The 21,726-nt window shown below is 32.1% G+C and overlaps 1 protein-coding gene across 1 annotated transcript in view; it reads right to left on the reverse strand.

Annotated features, from left to right (window-relative positions):
• The window catches only part of LOC143196592 (fibrillin-1), a 164,793-nt gene that overhangs the window by 135,361 nt on the left and 7,706 nt on the right, over positions 1-21,726 (reverse strand). Inside the window, exon 2 of the mRNA XM_076404407.1 lies at positions 14,202-14,359. Within this exon, the coding sequence (XP_076260522.1) occupies positions 14,202-14,347 (146 nt within the window). The 5' untranslated portion in view covers positions 14,348-14,359. The remainder of the gene's footprint in view (positions 1-14,201; positions 14,360-21,726) is intronic.

The following is a 21,726-nucleotide window of genomic DNA, read 5'->3' on the forward strand; positions in this document are numbered from 1 at the left end:
ATTAGGACCGTAACGAGGCATTTCGTAACACTTCCCTCCAAAAGAAACAGCCACAGGAACGACAAAATAGTTACTATCGATTGTACATTTGTCTACCAGTTTACCTTTGTAGATCTTCAAAATAGCACTGGTTTTACACAAATTTGGTATCCCATGGTAACCCATGATATACTCTGCGGTTAAGAAACTGAGCTACTGTCCTATCCGCCTTTGGTGGCCCTTCACCCAACAGCAAGTTTCTGTCTAAATTCTAGTAGACTATGTTATTTCATAGCTACTTCAGTCCTCCCTAGGTGGCCTTAGACCTTAAACTGTGATACATGTGTATAGAATCCACGGACTAGGGATGTATTTCTAATAGTTTATGGCTAGAGGTTTTGAGTGCCTGCAACCCACATTTTGTGACATTACAGCTTCAGCTACGCTAGTTTTGGCCAAACTCCACTTAACAACATCAGTAAACACTGATTCAACCTGTCTTCTTTTCTTGATAACTATTTTGATTCTGGTTAATTGAATAAATTTAAAAGAACCTTATGATCTTTCCTTTGCCCCATATGCACTTTCAACTGCTGAAATCGTACCTCACAGACAGATATTTTATTGTCAAACAGGTTGACGAATACACTAATCTACACCCAATATATTCAGGTGTTTCGCAGGGCAGTGTTCTTGGCCCATTGTTATGTCTATTGTATACAGCTGACCTAGCGACCTCAAGAAATACTACTGTTGCAACATATGCTGGCGATACAGCGGTTTCATCATCACACGAAGATCCAATATCAGCCACAAAAAACCTCCAACTTCATCTTAACAAAGTCCAATTATCGTTGAAAACGTGGCGTATCAAAGCAAATGAGACAAAATCTACCCATGTGACATTAACGCTTTATAGAAGAACATGTCCCTCAGTAAAATTGAATAATCATGATCTTCCGCAAGCAGACAACGTTAAATATCTGGGAATGCATTTCGATCGACGTTTAACATGAAAAAAAAACATATATTGCCAAAACGCAAACATATTGAGATTTAACTAAACCAAATGCACAGGCTGATTAGGTGTAAAACTAAATTATCATTACATAACAAGGTTTTACTGTATAAGTCAATACTTAAGCCCATTTGGACCTATGGTATTAAACTGTGGGGTACTACTAGCAAATCTAACATAGATATGCAGAGTTTCCAGAATAAAATGTTGCGAGTCATCGTGGATGCCCCATAATACTCTGAAAGACTATTATTGCATCCCAATTCACTCGCCAAACAGTTAAATGTGCGCTATAACAGTGAAGTACACCACCAAACGAACTGATTAATAGACACATAGAGTGAAATTTGATAATCTCTAGAATAGAATAAGCTAGAATAGTTTTCAGAATAAGTTAGGATAGACTTTCAAATGGTTAGAATAGTATCTAGAATAAGATTTAGATTATATTTTGTACAGTAAATCACTATTAGATATACCTAGTATGTATCTAGTACTAGATGTACTAGATCATCGACACTGAGGGTTCTTATCTATAAGAAAACAGGTCAACCCGTTCACCGTTCACGCTATTTTAAACTGTGATAATCGGGCCGTACAAGCATTACATAACAAAAATTCTAAGTATCGAGGCGTTGATCTAGAAGCTAACATTCGTTTAAATGATTATGTATGTATAACTATACTTAGATGTGCAAAAACGAATTGACATATCAGCAAATTCTTAGTGTTTTCTGATAACAGCCTCCTCATATATAAACAAGTAATGCCCATATAGTTTGGCTATATTAATCTAGTAATATTAATAATACAAATATGTTTTTATCAACAGTTAACGGTATTACCCGTGAGAATGACTGTTGAATGTTGTTTAAAAAATTGAGAAAGGTTCTCATGATGCTGCTCTATCAGACGATAGCTGTTGAGTTTGATCTAAACACAAATATTTAAATTAATTGAAGAACTTGACCTTGAGAGAAATATGATCTAATAATTTAGAAGCGAACAGTTGCTTCTATATTAGTGAAAATTACAAATTAGTTCACCATTGCTGTAAAATGCGAGTAACAATGTAAACAATTGCCAAACAATCTAATCCAAGTAGTATATTCGATGATTTTGACATTTCTCTTCCTAAAATAAGAGTTTTCCATTTAGTATTATATAAGTATTCAGTGTAGATATACACTAATCATGAAACACTAAATTGCATTTTCGATAAATTGTTGTTTGATTTAACATCTGCCGCTCACCCATCAAATCAAATAAATAAAAACTCATCAAAAGTATTTAGGAATATATGTTGCTATTAGTCATGGCGTTTGTAGGTCTATGGCAAAGAATGTCCTAGATGACCAAAAAAGTTCAAAAACAATGGGATAGAAGACTATTTTGATGTAAACCTATCTCAAGCTCTCAAATAATTTTAAAACAGCTTAGAAGTTAATAAATCCAGATATGATTATGTAAGATAGAAAGGATAGAAAATAATAATGAAGAGAAATGCAAATAATCACTTATTTCTTCAGTATAAATTGCAGCAACCGTGTTGTTGGTTCAAAAATTAAACAGTGAATTCTGAACGGAACATAACTATTTGTTTACCAGAACTGCTTCGTAATATATTAAAAAATAAGCGGCAGCCAAGAATAATTCTTCGGAATGACGATGCAATGCACATTGGGGCCAAATGACAAAAAACCAATGACAAAACAAAGAAGCCTGATTGATTTAAGAGCATGTAAATTTATGTGAGAGCATGTAATGTTATATTGACCATGATAGAGAATATAGAATTCATTGAATTTTCATAGAATTATTTTCATTACTAGGCTCAAAATACATATAGCAACCCCCGAAGACATTGTAGGTATATACTTTTTTTAAAATCATTAGGAACAAAATAATAACAAATCTGAATGAGGAATTTGAAAATTAAAATGAAAATAGTTCGACTGTATTCTATTTTCCACTTAGTTCCATGTGATCATCATTAGATTTTTTGATTAATAGAGACATGGTAAATAAATAAACGTTGAAATCGGAGCCTTGCACGCGAGATCCGATGGCGTTAAACGGGCCGAAGCGAAATGACGATGTTAATTCAACGTTCAGCGGATCGAACTGGAGAATTTATCATCGCAACTGGCAGCCGTCACTACCGCCCGGAGGCAGGAACACAAGGCAGTCGAAAAATGGAGACGGAGCGAGCGGGCGCGCGAGTGAACGAGACGACGGGCGAAGAACAAGAGGAAAAAACGATCATCCAGCTGAGAAACCGACACTAGGAACAAAAACAAATGTAAACTAATTAGGCTCCGGCGTGTAATTCTAGAGTCAGATGTAATTACTTGCGTTATCTCCCGTTTACTTCCATTACAATATCGTGTGTCTTAAACGCCATTTTTGCCGCCACGACACGACTGTTAACGATTGCGCTCGCTGATCATCGCCCGCTTCTCTTTTTGGAACGGATAGAGACCTGTAGCGTCGCTTTGGGAACTTTTAAACTATAATTCATTGCAGATTAAAAAAGAAACTATTTCATAACTTAGCAAGAAAACATTCTACAATATTCCTAGGACTTAAAAATTAGTTTTAACGTTTTAAGGATTCTTTTAATTTGAAGCTTCATTGAGAAAAATGGGTACACTGTCTTTTTTCCCATCTTTCAAACAGTTTACGGATCCCATCTCGAATGAATGATCTTTTGAATGATACCGTATATTTATATGTTGAGATTCATGGAGCAGGATTATCATAAGCTTTACACAGTATCCGATTACCTTCATCCACCCTTTGCTTTAAACTTAAGTAAAGAAGTTAAACCTTCCGACATTTTCAGCGGACTGAAAAAAATGTTTTGTTATAATTCTTCCAAAAATCGTCTTCAAAAATTTTTCGACGAAATAATTTAGTTAATACATTAATTTAAACTAAATAATTAAACTAATTAATTAATTAAACGTTGATACTAACACAATTAATTTATTATTTTATTATTTATTATTATTGATGGTTATCATCATCACCATCAATCCATTACCTATCATTGGAGGGATAATCACTTCTCAACCAATACGCTGCTCTTAAGCCGCAGGTCTCTGAAAAATTTTCACAAAATCTCATTATAGTTGGTGATCAGCTGCAACTGTTTTGGCCTCGAAAAATGTTGGTTTGCTATTTTTCGGATCATTTTCTTTGATTTTGCCCTACGTCTTTTTCGAAGCGTTCTTCTGTATCCTCTATACAAAAGGTCAATTTCGCCACAGAAGTATGTGAGGACTCCATTCACTTTTCATTCAACACATATGTTCAAGCTAGTGTAATATGCGTCTCCGAATTTGTTCTTCAATTGTGCATTGATTGTCGCAATGAATTGCTTTAGTTCCACCATGGTCTCAGAGAGAAACATGTAGAATTTGCTTTAACCATCACATTTAAAAGACCCTGAGCTTACAAATATCAGAATGTAACAGTGTTCAATCTCCAATCAAGACAGAAAGAGTTTTCTAATGTTAGTTCGTCGTCAGGAAATAACTTCTGGAAAGTTAATTGCTGGAGGAGTTGTTAAATCAAATGGATGAAGCATGTTGTCTCTGTTAATTATCCAAATTTCAAAATTTGGAATTCAGAGACACACTCCAATATGAAATGATATGATGGTATTTTTTAGTTTGGTACCGATTTTGGAACTTTGCTTCTTCGAAAATTAACCTAATCAGGTAACAATTCTTACTGGAATGAAATTCTAGCTGTTTGAATTAACGGGGGGTGATATTGACGTAGACAATCTGTAGCCAATTAGACGGTGCAATATTCCATACGGTCGCTGAAACAGTACGATCTTTATTTTGGTTTATTTTGGTGCTAAGAGTTGATGTGATTTCAGTTGAACTACTTGATAATTTTAAAATAATAAGTACATTAAATAATTACAATACATTAAATTAGTACATTAAATTAATATAGTACATTAAATTGCTCAAATTTATAGAAAAAAGTATAGGAAGAAACAAATCCATTTATTGTTTCAGAAGTATAGTTATAAATTCAGTCGGTGTCCTAATGAATTCTTTCTCATCTAAAATTATTTCATATATATGCCCTATGGTTTTTATTTCGTTTTCGCATTCACGTACATCATCAGTATTTTATATTTACCATAATTTCTCTGCCCACTTTCTCCTGATCTTCTTTAAGTCATGCCAAAGAATTTAATTATTTCTATACTGTAATAAAAAAATAGTAAGAATATATTAAACATAAATATAATATAAGAAAAGAATATATTACATATATATGACATAATTTATTTAAACTCTTTAAGTAAAAGATAAGCAATTCGATTTCTGGCCTTCGAGGCCTTCCTCGATGTAATTCTAATCAACTCAATAGGTTCGAAAACATGCCTTATTCTGTTTTTAAACTGAAAGGAGCTTCTTTAAACTACTGTTATGTCAAAAGGAGCATTATTATGACGAAAATACAAAATAACATGAGTTCAAAATTATTATCAATCCATTAGATCATAGTTGTCAGGTCATAATTCCTAAAATTTAATAAGGATATCTTCACGCAAACGAAACATAACACACAAATAATATTGCTTGTTAATATTTAGGCCCACAGAAAGAATTCATAATGTACATCTTGCTACTTTTCTGCTAAGTAATTAAAGAGCATATTAAAATGGAATTAAGAAACAACTGAATACTATTCTTAGGATTGAACTTTTATATATGTGAATGAAATATATACTTTGTCAAACGAGTATCGAAATCGGGCTTATTTCAGTGACAAAGTTGCTTAAATTGAATTTTAAATTATTTGACCCACAATATTTGCCAGAGTTAGTTCTCTATGATTATTATTCCTTGATAGAAATTTTATTTAAATTATTGAAAACAAATAAAAATTATAATATTTTAGACAAAATGAGATTAAAAGTTCTATTCTATTATTTCAATATAGCTTTAATTTAATAATTTCAATCCATTTATATATATTTTCACAAGATACGTTACTTCACAACTATCTTCGGATTTGGCGCATGCGCACTCTCCTACGTAGAGTAAACCTTAGAAAAGAATAAACTATATTGCCTTCCTTTTCTAATGGCGGTATATTATTTTCGATTCGATCGGTACAGTCGATCAAGACAAAACAACAAAAAAATCTTATAGATTTTATATATTTAGACTTTGTGTTACATTAATAATTCTATAATGATAATAATTAAATTGTTGTGTTATTCTTGGTGATCTAACATATAATGATTTTAAAATATGGAAGAACAAGTTTAATGCAGAATGGAAGCTACAATTTAATTTAAAAGCATAAAATCAAAACAGCATAAATTTTATTTATGGTGGGAATGTTAGCTGTCAAATTTATAACACATAATTTTCAATGACATCGAATAGATATCAACATATGCCAAAATTTAATGATAACCAGAACAGAGAAGAAAATGATTGCTGTTGTGTTGGAAGTAGACAAGCCATTAATGAAGTTTCTTCATCAAGAATAGTTGCAAAAATTGTAGTGACTGGTAATAATTAGACATTCATTTTAAACATAATATATTTTAGTAATGATTTAAATTTTCTTTTATAGCTAAGACGTAGCTAGAATTTGTTGAGAGTGAGACTCGAAATATGTGAAATTCAGAGAATCAGAGGAAAATAAATTAGATAAAATTTAAGAACAGTTAAATAACAAATAATTAAATTTGCTAACAAAGACCTGGATCAAATAAACAAAATATAAAGCCATCAACGACACCCTAATGATCTAATGACAAGAAACATACAATGCATTATTATATAAGACAATAGGTAAATAAATTATTCTTTTGTAAAAATAATAATGTACTGACCGAGATTTCTTTCAGCTTAAAAGTAAGATAACCCATTCATTTTAGGCTAGTAAATTTACAATATTAATCGAAAGCTCGAGATATACATTAAAGGGGTTTGTGGATCAAGAACAGTAGCGATCACACTTGATCATATTCGGAGATTTTTAGGAGAATTTAACTGCTTTCATATATAGTGGTGGTTTCGTTTGGTTTTGGCTATATTGGCTGGGTTTGATCTAAACGATTTTGGTCATTTTTGTGGTAATGTTTATTTATAGATTCTTGGAGTTCTTGTTAATTGTTCAAATATTTAAATTAATTTAAATATGGTGTTTTTATAAAAATAGAAAGTCATATAGATATTATTTTTATTATTTAATTTTATTCAATAATTTTTTAAATAAAATGTGTTATTTCAAAATAATTTCAATGTTTATTTCCCTCTTTATATATAATTTCAACATTAAATCAATTTTTTATCAAATTTGTGTATACATATTTAAATATATGTAGAAATTATCATGATGTGTAATATGATGTTTAAAAAAACAGAATATCTGGATATATATTAATTATTTTTTTATTATTTATTATGTATTCAATGCAAATAAAATGTATTCCAAAATTCCAACCAAAATTTTATCATTTTAATTTACCTTCTGAACCTATTTACCTGCTTATATATATTCGGCATTAAATCTAATAATCTCGATGAAAAAAAACGTAAATAATGCTCTATTGCACGCTCCAAACTCGGATTATTCTCGGTTTTAAAATTAAATGGGGCTCAATATGCCCATACGCCAAATCAGGAGACACTTGTGAAGTAACATATCCTCATTTTCACTAACCAAAGTACACAATAGTCAACTCACCAATAGAACAACAACCGGGAATTTCGTCGGTGAGAGATAATTGACGACAAGTCAGAGAACAGCGCCGTTTTTTTTTGTTCTTTAGTGAGGTCAGATTGAAACGGTAGTGCGGTAAACCGAAGGCTCAAATATCACTCCCTTCGATTTCCTCGTTTCTCTTCGCTTTTTTCTCCTTTATACTTCACTTAATATTTTACCGTAGCCGACGTAATTAAAAGACTGGAGCTCGTGACACGAAACAATAATATTTTTTCGAAATTATCGCCAGTTTAGCGAACTATAACGCCAGCGATAATAAACTTTAGATCGTTGAAACGATTTAACCCAACATACGCGATAAGTACTTAATTGGTTTACATACTTTTAATAGCCACATTCCAGATTCTACACTGATATTCCTACAGCTAATGAATATGGTAACGGAAAACGTTATTGATAGTAAAGTAAAAAAATGTTTTTACAAATAAAATTGAAACGGCTTTAAAATTAAGAAACTTGTTATAAAATAAAAAATAATTAAATCGCCCCGACTTCAAACTGATTTCTATTTAGTTATTACAAGGATTATTATATACATATGTTATTTTAAACATTTTTTTGTGTTAAAAATCTACGTTTGATTATTAATTTTATTTATTATTTTTACTTATTTTTTACTTTTTAGCCATTTCCTTTCTTTGAAGTCGGTTCAATTTTTTTTTTTAATATTTTTCTCTTTTTAGTGTTAGATTTTAACTCAATAAATAGCGCAGTTATTTTATTAAGTATTACAATGGATAGCTCAAGTAAAAGTATGATAAAAAATAGGAATAAATATAATGAATATATAATAATAATGGTGAAATGAAGGAATGTTTCAGGCTCTGGATCAATTGTGGACCGATTTGTAAAATTATTTTTGTTCAAAAGAGTGCACTTCTGGGATGGTCCCATTCGAACCAAGTCAAGATCTGATAGGGGGGAAGGGTGTTAAATCGAGGGAAACGCCTACATTTCAAAGACACGTACAAAGCTTTCACATATTTTTATCTAAAATAATCAGATTTTTGTGTATAATGTTTTTGTGTATAATGTTTGCTTTTTAAGCACTAACTATAGTATATAAGATGTAGTAGAAGTATTGTGGACTACTGCTTCTATGGTGTAATGGTTAAGAAGTTTCGCTTCCAAACGGAGGTCGTGGGTTCGATTCCCGGCATGGGGAATATTTTTTTTATTCTAGTTTAATTAGAACATTTGTCAAATCACCTAGGCTAGATAGCGGACCCCGTGGCCTGAAGCGTTCCTTATTTTCAATCATTGATTCTTTATTACTATTTTTCCTCATACAAACTGCACCTTTACTTGTCCTACACATTGTAATATTAAATACAATAACTGCGTAATTTATTGAGTAAATATCTAACACTAAAATGAGAAAATTAAAATATTTTTAACAAAAATATTGAACCAACTTCAAAAAATAAATAAGGAAATCACAAAAAATTATAAAATAATCAAACTTAGATTTTTAACGCAAAAAAAAAACATTTTAAAATTTAATATGTACATAATAATCGTAATAACTAAATAAAAATAAACAAAAACCTTATTTAATCTAACTGCTATATATATTTTATATTCTACTATATAGCCACAGTTTACCTTAATACCTACATAATACTATTTATCTATTTACAATATTATTTCAACTACTATTAACTGACACTCTAAAGTCGGTACTGAGCCCAAACTGCAAATATAATAATATAATCATGTAATTAATTTAACAACAAAACAAATCTAAATTAATATATATAGTTAACAACAAAATTCAACAAACATAACAACAAAAATTAAAAGTTGTCAATCTTCTGATTATGATATATGTTGTCTATATATCTTCCTTATTATATACGTATAGTAGTTTTATATTTTCCACGCCGTGAAATAACAAGGATTCGGGGTAATTCGGTGGTAGTAAAAAATGTCCCAAAAAGGGTACGCTATGCACTAAATACAAATTTACAAAGGTAACCAACAATAGCCATTAATCCATTAAAAACTATCTTGAAATTATCGTAATCTACGCAAATGTTGAAGAGTTTCATCAACTTCCCAGTTAACTCGTTCCTTTATAGTAAATAATGTGGTTTCCCCATTAAGAGACTAAAATAATAATCCTTTATAACAATTAAATTCATATGTTTTTTAGTTAGCCCTTTTTTTAGTTTTCAGCAACCCTCAAGAAATGCGTGTGTAAGTTTGACAGCTGTCAGATCATTAGTTTGTGAACTATAGCATTTTGAGTGAAGCAACTTTTGTTATTCTGAAAAAAAATGGATAAAAAGGAATTTCGAATGTTGATAAAATATTGCTTTTTGAAGGGAAAAATACAGTTGAAGGAAATCAACCATCAAGGATTGGTAAGCTAAGTTTAGACGTGGTGAAATGAGTACCGAAGACGGTGAATGCACTGGATGCCCAAAAGAGGTTGTTACCGAAGAAAACATTTAAAAAATCCACGAAATGATTTTGAATGACCATACATTGAAATTGAATGAAATAACAGACACTCTAAAGATATCAACTGAACGTGTACATCATATCATTCACGAATATTTGGGTATGAGAAAGCTCTGTGTAAATTGGGTGCCGTGCGAGATCACTTTTGACCAAAAACAACGACGAGTTGAAGATTCGGAGCAGTGTTGGATCAAGCGTAATATACTCGAGTTTTTGCGTCGATATGTGACAATGAATGAAACATGGCTCCATTATTTCACCCCGAAGCCCATTCGACAGTCATCCGAGTGGACTGCACACGACAAATCCGCTCCAAAGCGTTATGGTATCTGTATTTTGGGATGCGCATGGAATAATTTTCATTGAATACCTTAACAAAGGAAGGACTATCGACAGCGACTATTACATAGAGTTATTGGACTTTTTGAAAGACGAAATCACCGAAAACGGTCGCATTTGAAGAAAGAGAATGTGCTGCTTCACTAAGACAATGCACCGTGTCACAAGTCAGTGAAAACAATGACAAAAATCCATGAATTGGGCTTCGAATTACTCCATCATCCACCGTATTCTCTAGATCTGGCCCCCAGCGACTATTTTCTGTTCTCAGATCTCAAAAGAATGCTCGCCGGGAAGAAATTTTCGTCGATTGAAGAGGTGATCGCCAAAACTGAGGCCTATTTTGAAGCAAAGGGCAAATCGTACTACAAAAATGATATCGAAAAGTTGGAATGTATACCCTTGAAGGGAATTATGTTGAATAAAAAAAACTAATTTTGTCAAAAAAATGTGTTTTAGTATGGTGGGCCGGGGACTTTTCAATTCACCTGTTACTTATAAAATAATATAATTTTTCTCACGGTTGTCACATTCATACTGTATAATGTGCGTAATGAATGACCAGATATGTTAATTTTAAACGAAATAAGGCAAATGTATAGTTAAAATAAGCCACTATCATTCTGTTCTAGATATCCCACGCGTTGTCGAACGCATTTTTTCCAACAGGAACCAAACTATTTGATAGAGAGCTACGTATATCCCACTATCAAGGTTGCGCAATCTCGAAATTATTCCAACATATTTTCAGTTGTCGTTGCCCATTTCAGCTCGTAGTCGAATTAATTAGTCCTCAGGAAAACAAAGAGAACTCCAATTTCATCGGCTAAAAACCAAAATATACGAGGATAAACCCGAAGTTAATATTGCTTGATCAAGGAAGATTTACATTTGCAAATAGAAAGATATATTTTTTCTACTAATTTAAATTCAATGAGTTCAAATCAACAATAAGAACAGTAATAAACCTGTGGCACAATCTGAATATGTCCAGCTTTTGAAGCTGGCCGCCATTTACATAATCACAATGATTACAATTAGCAGTCATTTATGTATCTGTTAATCCAGCCCAGTCATAAGCCAAGAACCTCATTGAGTATTTCTTCTTTCATTTATGATTTTTTAACAATCTGGCTGAAGTAACTAATGAAATGTGAAACCTTAAGTTGACAAATAAATAAAAATAGAAACCGTATAAATGTAAAACTGTCGTAAAACTGTTGAATTTATTTTTATCTATATTTGTCACTATTTTTTTGTTATGTAATTATAGCTAGAGTTCTACTAAATTTTTCGAATAAATGTCAATAAAACATATATTTCAAAAATTATTTAAAATCATAGTCAATCGTAACTTGTGACACAATCGCATAAGGATTGTAAAAATTTAAACCACTTGCTTTGGGATATTCTTCAAGAAAATATTAATATAAATATTAATTTAATGTTCCAAAAATGTATAAAATATATAGTTGCCATTAGTTTCAGTAAACAAAATTATTTTCATAATATTAACAAGTTTCAGCATAAAATCTTGTTTGAAACATATTTTCTAAGCTTTCGTTGCTGATACCATTTTGGATATCATAGTTTCCCAGTTACGTAATTTTAAGTTCGAGAATATATTAGGTAATCAGAATATATGTCACACCCACTGATAATTATTTAAAGTATATAAAGAGCTGTTCTCGGTTAGAAAAACAATGACTTTATTTTTCATTTACAAATATATACAAAGTGCATACTACAACGACATTTTGTTAACCCAAATAAGATAATCTTCATATTGAATATACCCCACACTTTAACGCACAATTTATTACATATAAAAACATAATTTTGTGATATCAATTCTTATTTTTGTTTAACTAGGCCACATAAACACTCATAATTCTATTACCCAGGTATGCAAAAAAAGCTATATGAGTATTATCAACCGATATTAATATATTTTGGTATACTGAAAACGAAAATTATAATATTTTCAAAAAATCCAGGAAATCAGGTTTCTCTGGCTTGTGCTGCTTCTGCTTACTTCTACCAGGAATGTTTTCCTCCTGGTTTAGATATCGTGAAAAGGATTCACTCCATATTTTTATGTGTGCGTTTAAAAACCAATACAATATATCACAATAACGTCATTTCATAGATTTATCAAAGAGAAACCATAAAACAGGTCTTACAAGAAGTTGTAATTGATTCTTCGCAAATTAAAATGTGAATACCATGATTGGCCAGATGTACCTCCATTGGCCTGATGGCATCAGGTTGGGATTGATGAAACAATTTGCAAAGTCGCTTCCCAGAGATGGAGCGTGCTTCAAATACAGTTTACAGTTTCAAAGCTCCCGGGCTCTCAAATACAAAGATGAAGGAAGGTGTATTCCGGACCAAAGATTTGACGACTTATGACTGATCCACAATTAATCACGACTATGACTGATATTCAAAACGAAAAGTGTTGAAAAGTGTTTTTGAAAGATTGTTTTTAAGAAAGTCACAGAGAAAATTTGTAGACATTCTTAAAAACTCTATAAGCAAATTGTCAAAAAAAAGAGAATCTCAAGCTTTACGTTGCCTTATCGAGTACTGAAATTTTATTATTTCTCACCCCGTCTATATTCCGTAAAATTTGGAAGATGTGATTTAAGATCAAAATAAACGATTTCACTGGAACATTAAAAAGATAAAGAGAAGATGCCAAGAACAATGGAGGGTTTCAATGATATCAGACTACTGTCAAATGCTTCAGAGACCTTCCAGATTATTCCCACAAACTAAAATGTACAAAGGGGAGCCTCGTTGTGTTATCTTTTTAATATTCATCGATTGTTGGAAATATATCAATATATTATAAATGTTTAATTTTGTGGTAGCATCTTAATAGAGATATTACCCTAACACAATTACAGGATCATTCACACCATTATCAAAATTCATACAGGAACGTGTCACTCTATTAACCTATTGTTTAATTCATGTTTAAAATTTTATATGGCGTTGACAACTTGAAAATATTGTGACATTCAAATAGGCATATATTAAAACCTATATATAAAAAGTTACAAGGCAATTTTCTCTGTGACCCTATATTCTAACGATAAAAAGAAAGGAATTTTTATCAGATATATAAAGTAGAATCGAATTTTCTTAATTGATTCTAATAGTCTTGACCAAAACTCCAACTATGGTGATCCGAAAAAAGAACTTTATTTAAAAGCAACTAAGTATAACCTGGAGAGTTCCAGATATTCCTGATAATTGCTACAAACAATTAAAACCATTTCTTGGACAGTTTCAAATAAAGATATGATAGAAGAGTCGTATTGGTAGAATAAATATTTCACCAGTTTTCAAATAGGTTTAAAGATTTTAGAAATTAAAATAAAATAAAAATACATAAAAACCCAAAGAGTAAATCTAAGTGATTCTATACATTATCAAACATCAATAAACTTAACGAGCTTTCCCATAGCAAGACATAGATGTATTGTATATTTTGTTTAAATAAAAAATTAACTAAAATGAAAGTTTCTTCTCAACTAATAAATCTATAAATACAATTAATCTAATGTTACTTTATGTTATAGTACGAAATGTCATGAACGAAAAATTTACTCACCCCCCAGGAGTTATAGATCCAAGTGAAGCTCCCTCATCATCATCCCGAAAGTTCCTGAGGTGCTTTTTAGCAGGATCTGTTGAAGCGATACTCACTAAATAAATGAGAAGAAAGATCGCGCTTTTCATTTGCCCTTTGAAGGGCATCTTCAGTTCTACCTGCAATAATATAAAAAAACATAAATATCATATATACAGTTCTCCCATTTGTGATAATTCTTTTTGAATTCTCATAATTAGAAGGAAGGGAAAAATGTTACACCGCGTTTCGTTCTCGTTAAGTGCTTTTAATTGACCAAAGCTGTTGTGTTAATTTAGCTGGCGCTATTATAACAATGCTGCTAAATAATTTATGATCTCCATCGGCATATAAATATCCCAATAGAATTTAATAGATTTTGACGTGAAGTATTCATCAAAATTGGATCATAGAACCCGAAAACTCATATACATACAAGTTGTGTAAGGTTTAAAGCAAAAACTTATGATTTAATAGAAATCTGTTTTAGTATAACGGTAATTTGTGAAAATAATAAAGTGGTAGTTTCTTTGACCGATTGAATAGACAATACTGGTGAACCAATCCAGTTTCAATATAAACGAAACCCTTACAGTGTAAAAATATCATTACATCACCTGACAACAAACCATCACACACAAATCGTTCACGCTATATAACACCTCCTGAAAAAAACGACCAAAGAGATATACGTAGGCCGTTGTCCCACAACAGCTTTCAATTTTAGTGAGAGTATAATGATCTTTCGAATTGCAATGATTTCGGTTTTGATGTTATCAAACTCCACCGATCCAGAGCTAAGCAACTCCTTAGCAGCTAGTAATCTGTATTTAGTGGTCATATACTATGAAATACAAGCTTCTGCCCAAATTCGAAACTTGATTAATTTATAACAACTTCGATCCGACTTTGTTAACTTTACACCTTAAACTACGATGCTTTCAGGTATCCATCAGTCAGGAATGTATTTATATCAGGAATATATGATGTAGAGGTAGGTATCTTTCAAAACATGGGAGTTAAAAAATGATTAGTAAGGTTTTAAAACTTTTTAAAATTTTTATATATAAGAAAGAAGTGGTGATTTATTAGGTCGACTGTGCAAACTATACTATAAAACTATAAATAATAGGATCCCAAATAGATAAATTAAAAATTTCTAATCCATATTAATTGCTTCTAATAATAATATTTTCATTTGAATGGTCTTAATCTAACATTAGAACTGATTATGATTATTTATGGATAAAAGTATTTAATTTTTAGACGTAAATAAAACGTTGATCTGCGGCACGCAGATTATGACATTTTAGGGGAAATCATCAATTACGATGTTGGTATTAAAAAATAATCTTAAGGACTAAATTTGAAGGAAAAGTGATTTAGCCCATAATTAGGCCATTTTATAACATCAAGTTTAATGCCCGTAACACCTATTTTATTGTTAAATGTAGCTATGGTTTCCTGATTTTATCACTAAAAATCTGTAATATCCCATTATACACCATTTTTAAACACCAATCCTATGGTACACACCGAATATTATAAAAAGTTTCAACAATCAATAGCTGATCCAATACAGTCCGATATTATTGAGACCGCCAGTTCTCATTGGTATAATTTCTTTTTAGTGCCCTGGTGAAATCGTTCATCTTACTCTTCGCTCGTATTTCCCAAATTTTTCGGAAAGTAGTTGAAGTCGAAATAAAGGAAATGTAACTTTAGACTCATTAGGGGGTCTAAAACTTGAAATGCTTTTATAATTATTTTGACGATGTGTCGGTATGTCAGGAAATATATGATGTATTTGAAGCAATTACTTTATCAATCCTAACTGTATATGCAGCAGTGGTCAGATAACTTTATGTGGAGGTAGTAATGTTTCTTTTCACCAACTTTAAGCACTATCGGCGGCCAATTCCTTTTGGTACGGTTATTTGCTCGATATCTGCTATCATATAGACAAAAGAACCCAAGTTGATAGTTGTTGTATGGGCAACGTGCAAAAATTTTTAAAATCATCGCATACCTGCCCATCATCGCTGTTTTATTTTAATCTGTGAAAAATCAATTCCAAGTTCTTGTAATTGTCTGTGATGTGTGCGGATTGACTTACAGAAATAAAAGAATTGAAACCGCCGTTATAAAACAAAATTGCTTTAAAGCTTATTTTTTTAGTGAAAGCTAAAGCTCTGGAATATTTTTCACATTATTTTGTGTTCAGTACACCAAAAGAAATCAATCAAAACTCAAACAGATTTTCTTTGAAGCAGGTAACTCTTTCCTAGCAACAACTGTAGTCAAACAGTGATAAGTCATTCTTATTAAAAACTTCATTATAATTAAATAAATAATAATAAACAGAGAAGCATGAACTAACAGACTTAGTTACACGTCTACTTGAAGCACTACAGTAGAATTCTCAAGGATTCCTATGTACATAATCCAGTTTTACAGGAAAATGTCAACTTATTGATTAATTTACGTTTACATTAAGTTTAACATGGCTTTTAAAACTTTACAATGATAATATCCCAACATTCACAAATATTCATATGTTGAAATCTGTATCTAAAAAATTGTAAACTACAAGGCAATTTTCACTGGGATGGACCATTGTAACAATAAAAATGAAGCAACAAGCATCCTCAAAGCAATAAATTATAAAATAAAACAATAATATAGATCATCGGGTTTACTTAATTGATTTTAACAAAAAAACGACGTTTCATTAAAAAATAAAAACTAGACTTGACAAAACGTATTCCTAGCAATAATCGTGGTCAGGCATTGATGAGTCATTCCTTTTATAAATAGTACGACTAATAAACAAAAATAACCAAGAAAACATTAACTGACAGATGGAGGAAGAATTTTAGATAAACCCATGTTACGATAAGCCGTTAAATATGTGAAACGAAACTGGAATGAATCGAAGAAATGGAAATAAAGAAATAATTCTCTTGTACGCGTATACACATAAATTTGGTCGGTCTCTCGAGCTGTCGAAGATTTAACGGTTACGTAAGTGTGGCGCAATCGGAAACCGAAATCACGATGCACAATCGTTTGGGTGACCGCTCCCGAGATTAGGACGGTACACCAAGACCATAGTAGTGTATTATTTATGTTTTATTCATTGAGGACGAGGTGCACGATCGCAATCCCGTGCTCGCTGTCGGTTAATGAAAACGGACAGTGATTGACAGCGGCTGGCGCGCCGCGAGCACGTACGAATCTATTCGGAATTATGCCGGGAAGACATTTTAATTGGTCGGAGATAGAAAAATGCGCTTCTCCAGTCACGAAAACCGTCAAATTCTGCTCCTGTTGAGATAATGATCGATCGGGCAGCTTAAAATCGCATTTTCTCAACGATGATCAAAACGAACGTTTCCTGATTAAATTAATTTGATGCAGATCTTCTAGAAAATATATTGTAATACAAGATAACTCACGCTGGACAAGAATCAAAGTAAGTCAGTTTCAAAACTAAAGACCGATACTGGCAAGTCGAAATATAATCCTAGCTTGACTTAGGATCAAGAAGATTAGTGTATCAATCAACTGTAAACCCTATTTAGGACAAATGGGGTGCAAATATGAGGTTACACTAAAACATCAAACCGACTACTAATCCGACGCTGCCAAAACAAAGTTCTTCGATCAATTACCAATGCTTGTCGCGAAACCAACGAAGAACAACACAATAACCTCGCAATCTAAGTTATCCAAGATTTCGCCTTGGAGCAAGAAATAAGTTTACTAAATCAAAACAACGTGGAAGCAATACAACAGTTACTGGAGAGCTCGCAGAAATTCACAAGAGAACTAAACCTCATGAACTTGTATAGTATATAAATATTACTATTAACTTTAACTTTAGTAATCTAAATCAAATTTAATTTGAGAATTACATACTGATGTATATGAGGTATTACATAAGAGGTTGTAACGACCTTGAGGCATGTCAAATTTTACATCCTGGAATGACGGTCTACAAAAATACCCACAAATATAATTCCAGATGTAAACACGGGCGGGGTACCAGCAGCGTCAACTTGCACACAATAACAAATATCTGGCAACCCCGAGACGTTTATCTGAGAAATTATTAAAGGGTACTTTCGACCATTCAGTCACTGACCATAGTTCAATTCAGACGTGCCACAATCGACTGCCCAAGCCTCGTCAACAGATAACACCGCTGCCATTCGTTTTTTATATTTGTATTTTCCACAATTTATTTTATATTTCATTTCGTTATTCCTCAATTCACCGAGCCATATGATTTATCCTAAAAGGTATTTATCTCGCACTGGTCTTGCTTATGTATTCCTGAAAGTATAGCAGAACAGTAGTAATAAATTAATCTGAAAATTAAGATCGTATAAAGCATATCTAATGTAAAATTTAGTAAAACATAATATAACAAATAACAAAATAACTATGTGGACTAACAAACCTGTTATTATTATTATTGTTTTTATTATTTATATTAGTTTAAAACAGGATTAATTAAGAAAATGAATAAGATTTACTGATATAAGACTATTTTTAGAGATATGAGGATAACCATAGTCATTGAATAAACAAGCAAATAACTCTACTCTAACGGTTGTCAGTTAAAAAAAGATTTTGGCTTTTATTTGCGCCTTTACAAAACTAAAGAGTTTTAAGTTTAAATACGTTCTTCTGTTGTTAATATTTGCTTGACAGTCATTAGCAGTGAATGTTTTCAGTAAATTCGCAGAAGCCGAAAAAACTGTTATGAATTTAATGCATGTACCAGGTTCATACTACTTCTTAACTATTTGGTTTGTTTTAGATAGTTGAAACAACGCCTAAAATAACTTTTAGAGTCGTATGGGCACGAGACGCTTAGCGTTTCAACTAGATGTTCAATTCATTTCTTATCAAACTCAAAACTTGTGGAATTTCCTACATCACAATACAGCCACATGTGTTTTGCAACTCATATTACATAAACGAAGAGCTCTATAGATTGCATTATGTTAGTCTTAGTATAAAACCACATTTTGCCAAAATACATGGGAATGATTTAAAATGAAAACAAAGTGAATCTAAAATTATCTGGCGGAAAGAAATACTGATATATGTCTAGTAACATGTATCATTTAGCTTGAAGGAAACAACCAATGATGAAAATCAAATCTAATTTACTAATCGAATTGGGACATAACATAGTGAAACTGTAACTTATTTAGATTTAGATTTAGAGGCACTAAGTAATTATTAGTTATTAGATTTTTCTCGTCCTTCTATTACGACACCCGTTTGTCAGATATCCAACTATTTTCGCTCTTTTTCACCATTTCAAAACCATCACCAACCAATCCATACTGTATGAATTTTAATAAGTAATAACAAAAAGGCGTTATATCTAGTGAGTAAGCTGGATTCCACAAATCGTCCCATTCGAACAGCATCAGTGAATCCTTCACAGCTTCTACAATATCATGTCATGCCTGTTTCTCGTTATTGCTGGTAGTTTTTGCAAAAATATATCGTTTATTTAGTAATTGACATAACTGGGTATCTGCAGTAACAGCTTCATTCAGTTTAAGTAGCTCATAACACACCACGCCTATATGATTGCACCGTTTACACAGCAAGACCATGAACTATACCATGACTTTTTGCGCATGAAAATAGATCAATTTTTCATCGCTCTCTTCTTATTTGTGTAGCTAGCAATTATTTTGTCAAAAGAGTTGGAAGTGGCATTTTCAAATAATTCGTATGGTAGTCATTCTCCTCCGCCCTGAATATTTCCATTGGATGTGATCGTTTAGAAATAGTTAATTCATCATGTTCTAAGCTTCCAATATGTACTGCAATTTATCGTGTTCGAACTTTTTGTTCCATGAGCTCTTTCTTTATCATTGATATCAAAATCACCACTTGTAAATCGAACCCAATTAGAGTATTCAGATATGACGAAGCGCATCACCATAAGTTTCTAAAAGGGTTGGATGGGCTTCAGCTGCATATTTCTTCAACTGAAATAAATAAGTAATGAAATTTCGAAAACGCAATTATGAGCGTCTCTATACATGTCTGTTAAAAGCCTTGAATTTAACATTCACATTAAGTTATTTAACAGTCATTTACATTCTAATCACTGGATTTTTAAACTATACTATCATCAAAATTAAAAACCCGGTATATTGAGTCAGGTATAGTATACGTCACTTAGAGCCTTATTCAATTAATTTAGCCAACAGACTTGACCATGAAAATACCTCAACTTACAAAATGTTTAATCATAACTTGAGAATATATTCGTAAGAAGTTAAATTATTTCGGAATCAAGAAAAAAAACTTATTCACACTCAACTCAGGAAAACAAAATTTGAATATATTCAATAAGAACTGGCGAACGGAACATATACGAGGGTCACTATTTATATTTCTGGAATTGGCAACACTGCTGTCATGTGAGTCCATCTGACGGTTCCATTATAAAGTTTGACATTTTTAATGATATACGTACTCAGAAAAAATGGAACTGAATCGTGAACATTTTCGTGTGATGATTTTTTACGATTTTCAACGTGGATTATCATAACAAGAGTGCATCAATCAACTTAATTTGACTTTTGGCGATGAAGCTTCATCAAAAACCATCGTGTATCGCTGGTTTAGTGAATTCAATCGTGGTCGTAGTTTGCTGTCCGACGAGTTTCGTGAAAGTCGTCTAAAATCAGCTGTTGTACCAGAAAACATCGATGCTGTGTGCGAAATGATTAAGCAAGATCGTCATGTCACCTATTGTGAGGCATCCCTAAGAATTAGTTACAGCAGCATATATGCGATTTTACAAGAATACTTAGCTATGCGAAAGTTATGTTCGCGTTCCATCCAACACAATTTGACAATCGCTCAAAAAAAAGGCTCGTGTCGGAAGACATTTATAAAATCGTGACAGGTTACGAATCATGGATATATTCGTATAATCCTGAAAGGAAGCAGTAGTCGACTGTATTGGTGTTTCAAGATGAACCAAATCCAACAAATGTTGTTCGCGCACGAAGCACTTCAAAGAAAATGGTGGCCTGTTTCTTCGAGAAAACTGGTCATATTGCAACAGTGCCTCTAGAGGATCGTAGAACAGTAAATTGTGACTGGTACACAACCATTTGTATGCCAAAAGTCTTCGGTGAGATAAGAAAAACAAACAAGAGACGCCGAATTGTTCCTCATCATGACAATACGAACTCTCACACATCGTCTCAAACAAGAGACTATTTGAGCACTCAAAATATCGAATTGACGGGTCCATCCGCCGTACAGCCCTAATTTGGCACCCAATAACTTCTTATTGTTCCCATCCGTGAAGAAGAAACGCGTAGTCAACGATTTTCATCGAGCGAAGAAGCTATAGAAGCGTATTCAAAAATCGTGTTTTGAAGATACCTCATTCGGAAAGGAATAAATGCTTTGAAAATTAGTTTAAGCGTATGCAAGAGTGTATCGATCATCG

Source organism: Rhynchophorus ferrugineus, unplaced genomic scaffold, assembly GCF_030347505.1.
Source record: "Rhynchophorus ferrugineus isolate W39M unplaced genomic scaffold, kcgeb_rfMv2 rfM1, whole genome shotgun sequence".
In the NCBI taxonomy this organism is placed as follows: Eukaryota; Metazoa; Arthropoda; class Insecta; order Coleoptera; family Curculionidae; genus Rhynchophorus; species Rhynchophorus ferrugineus.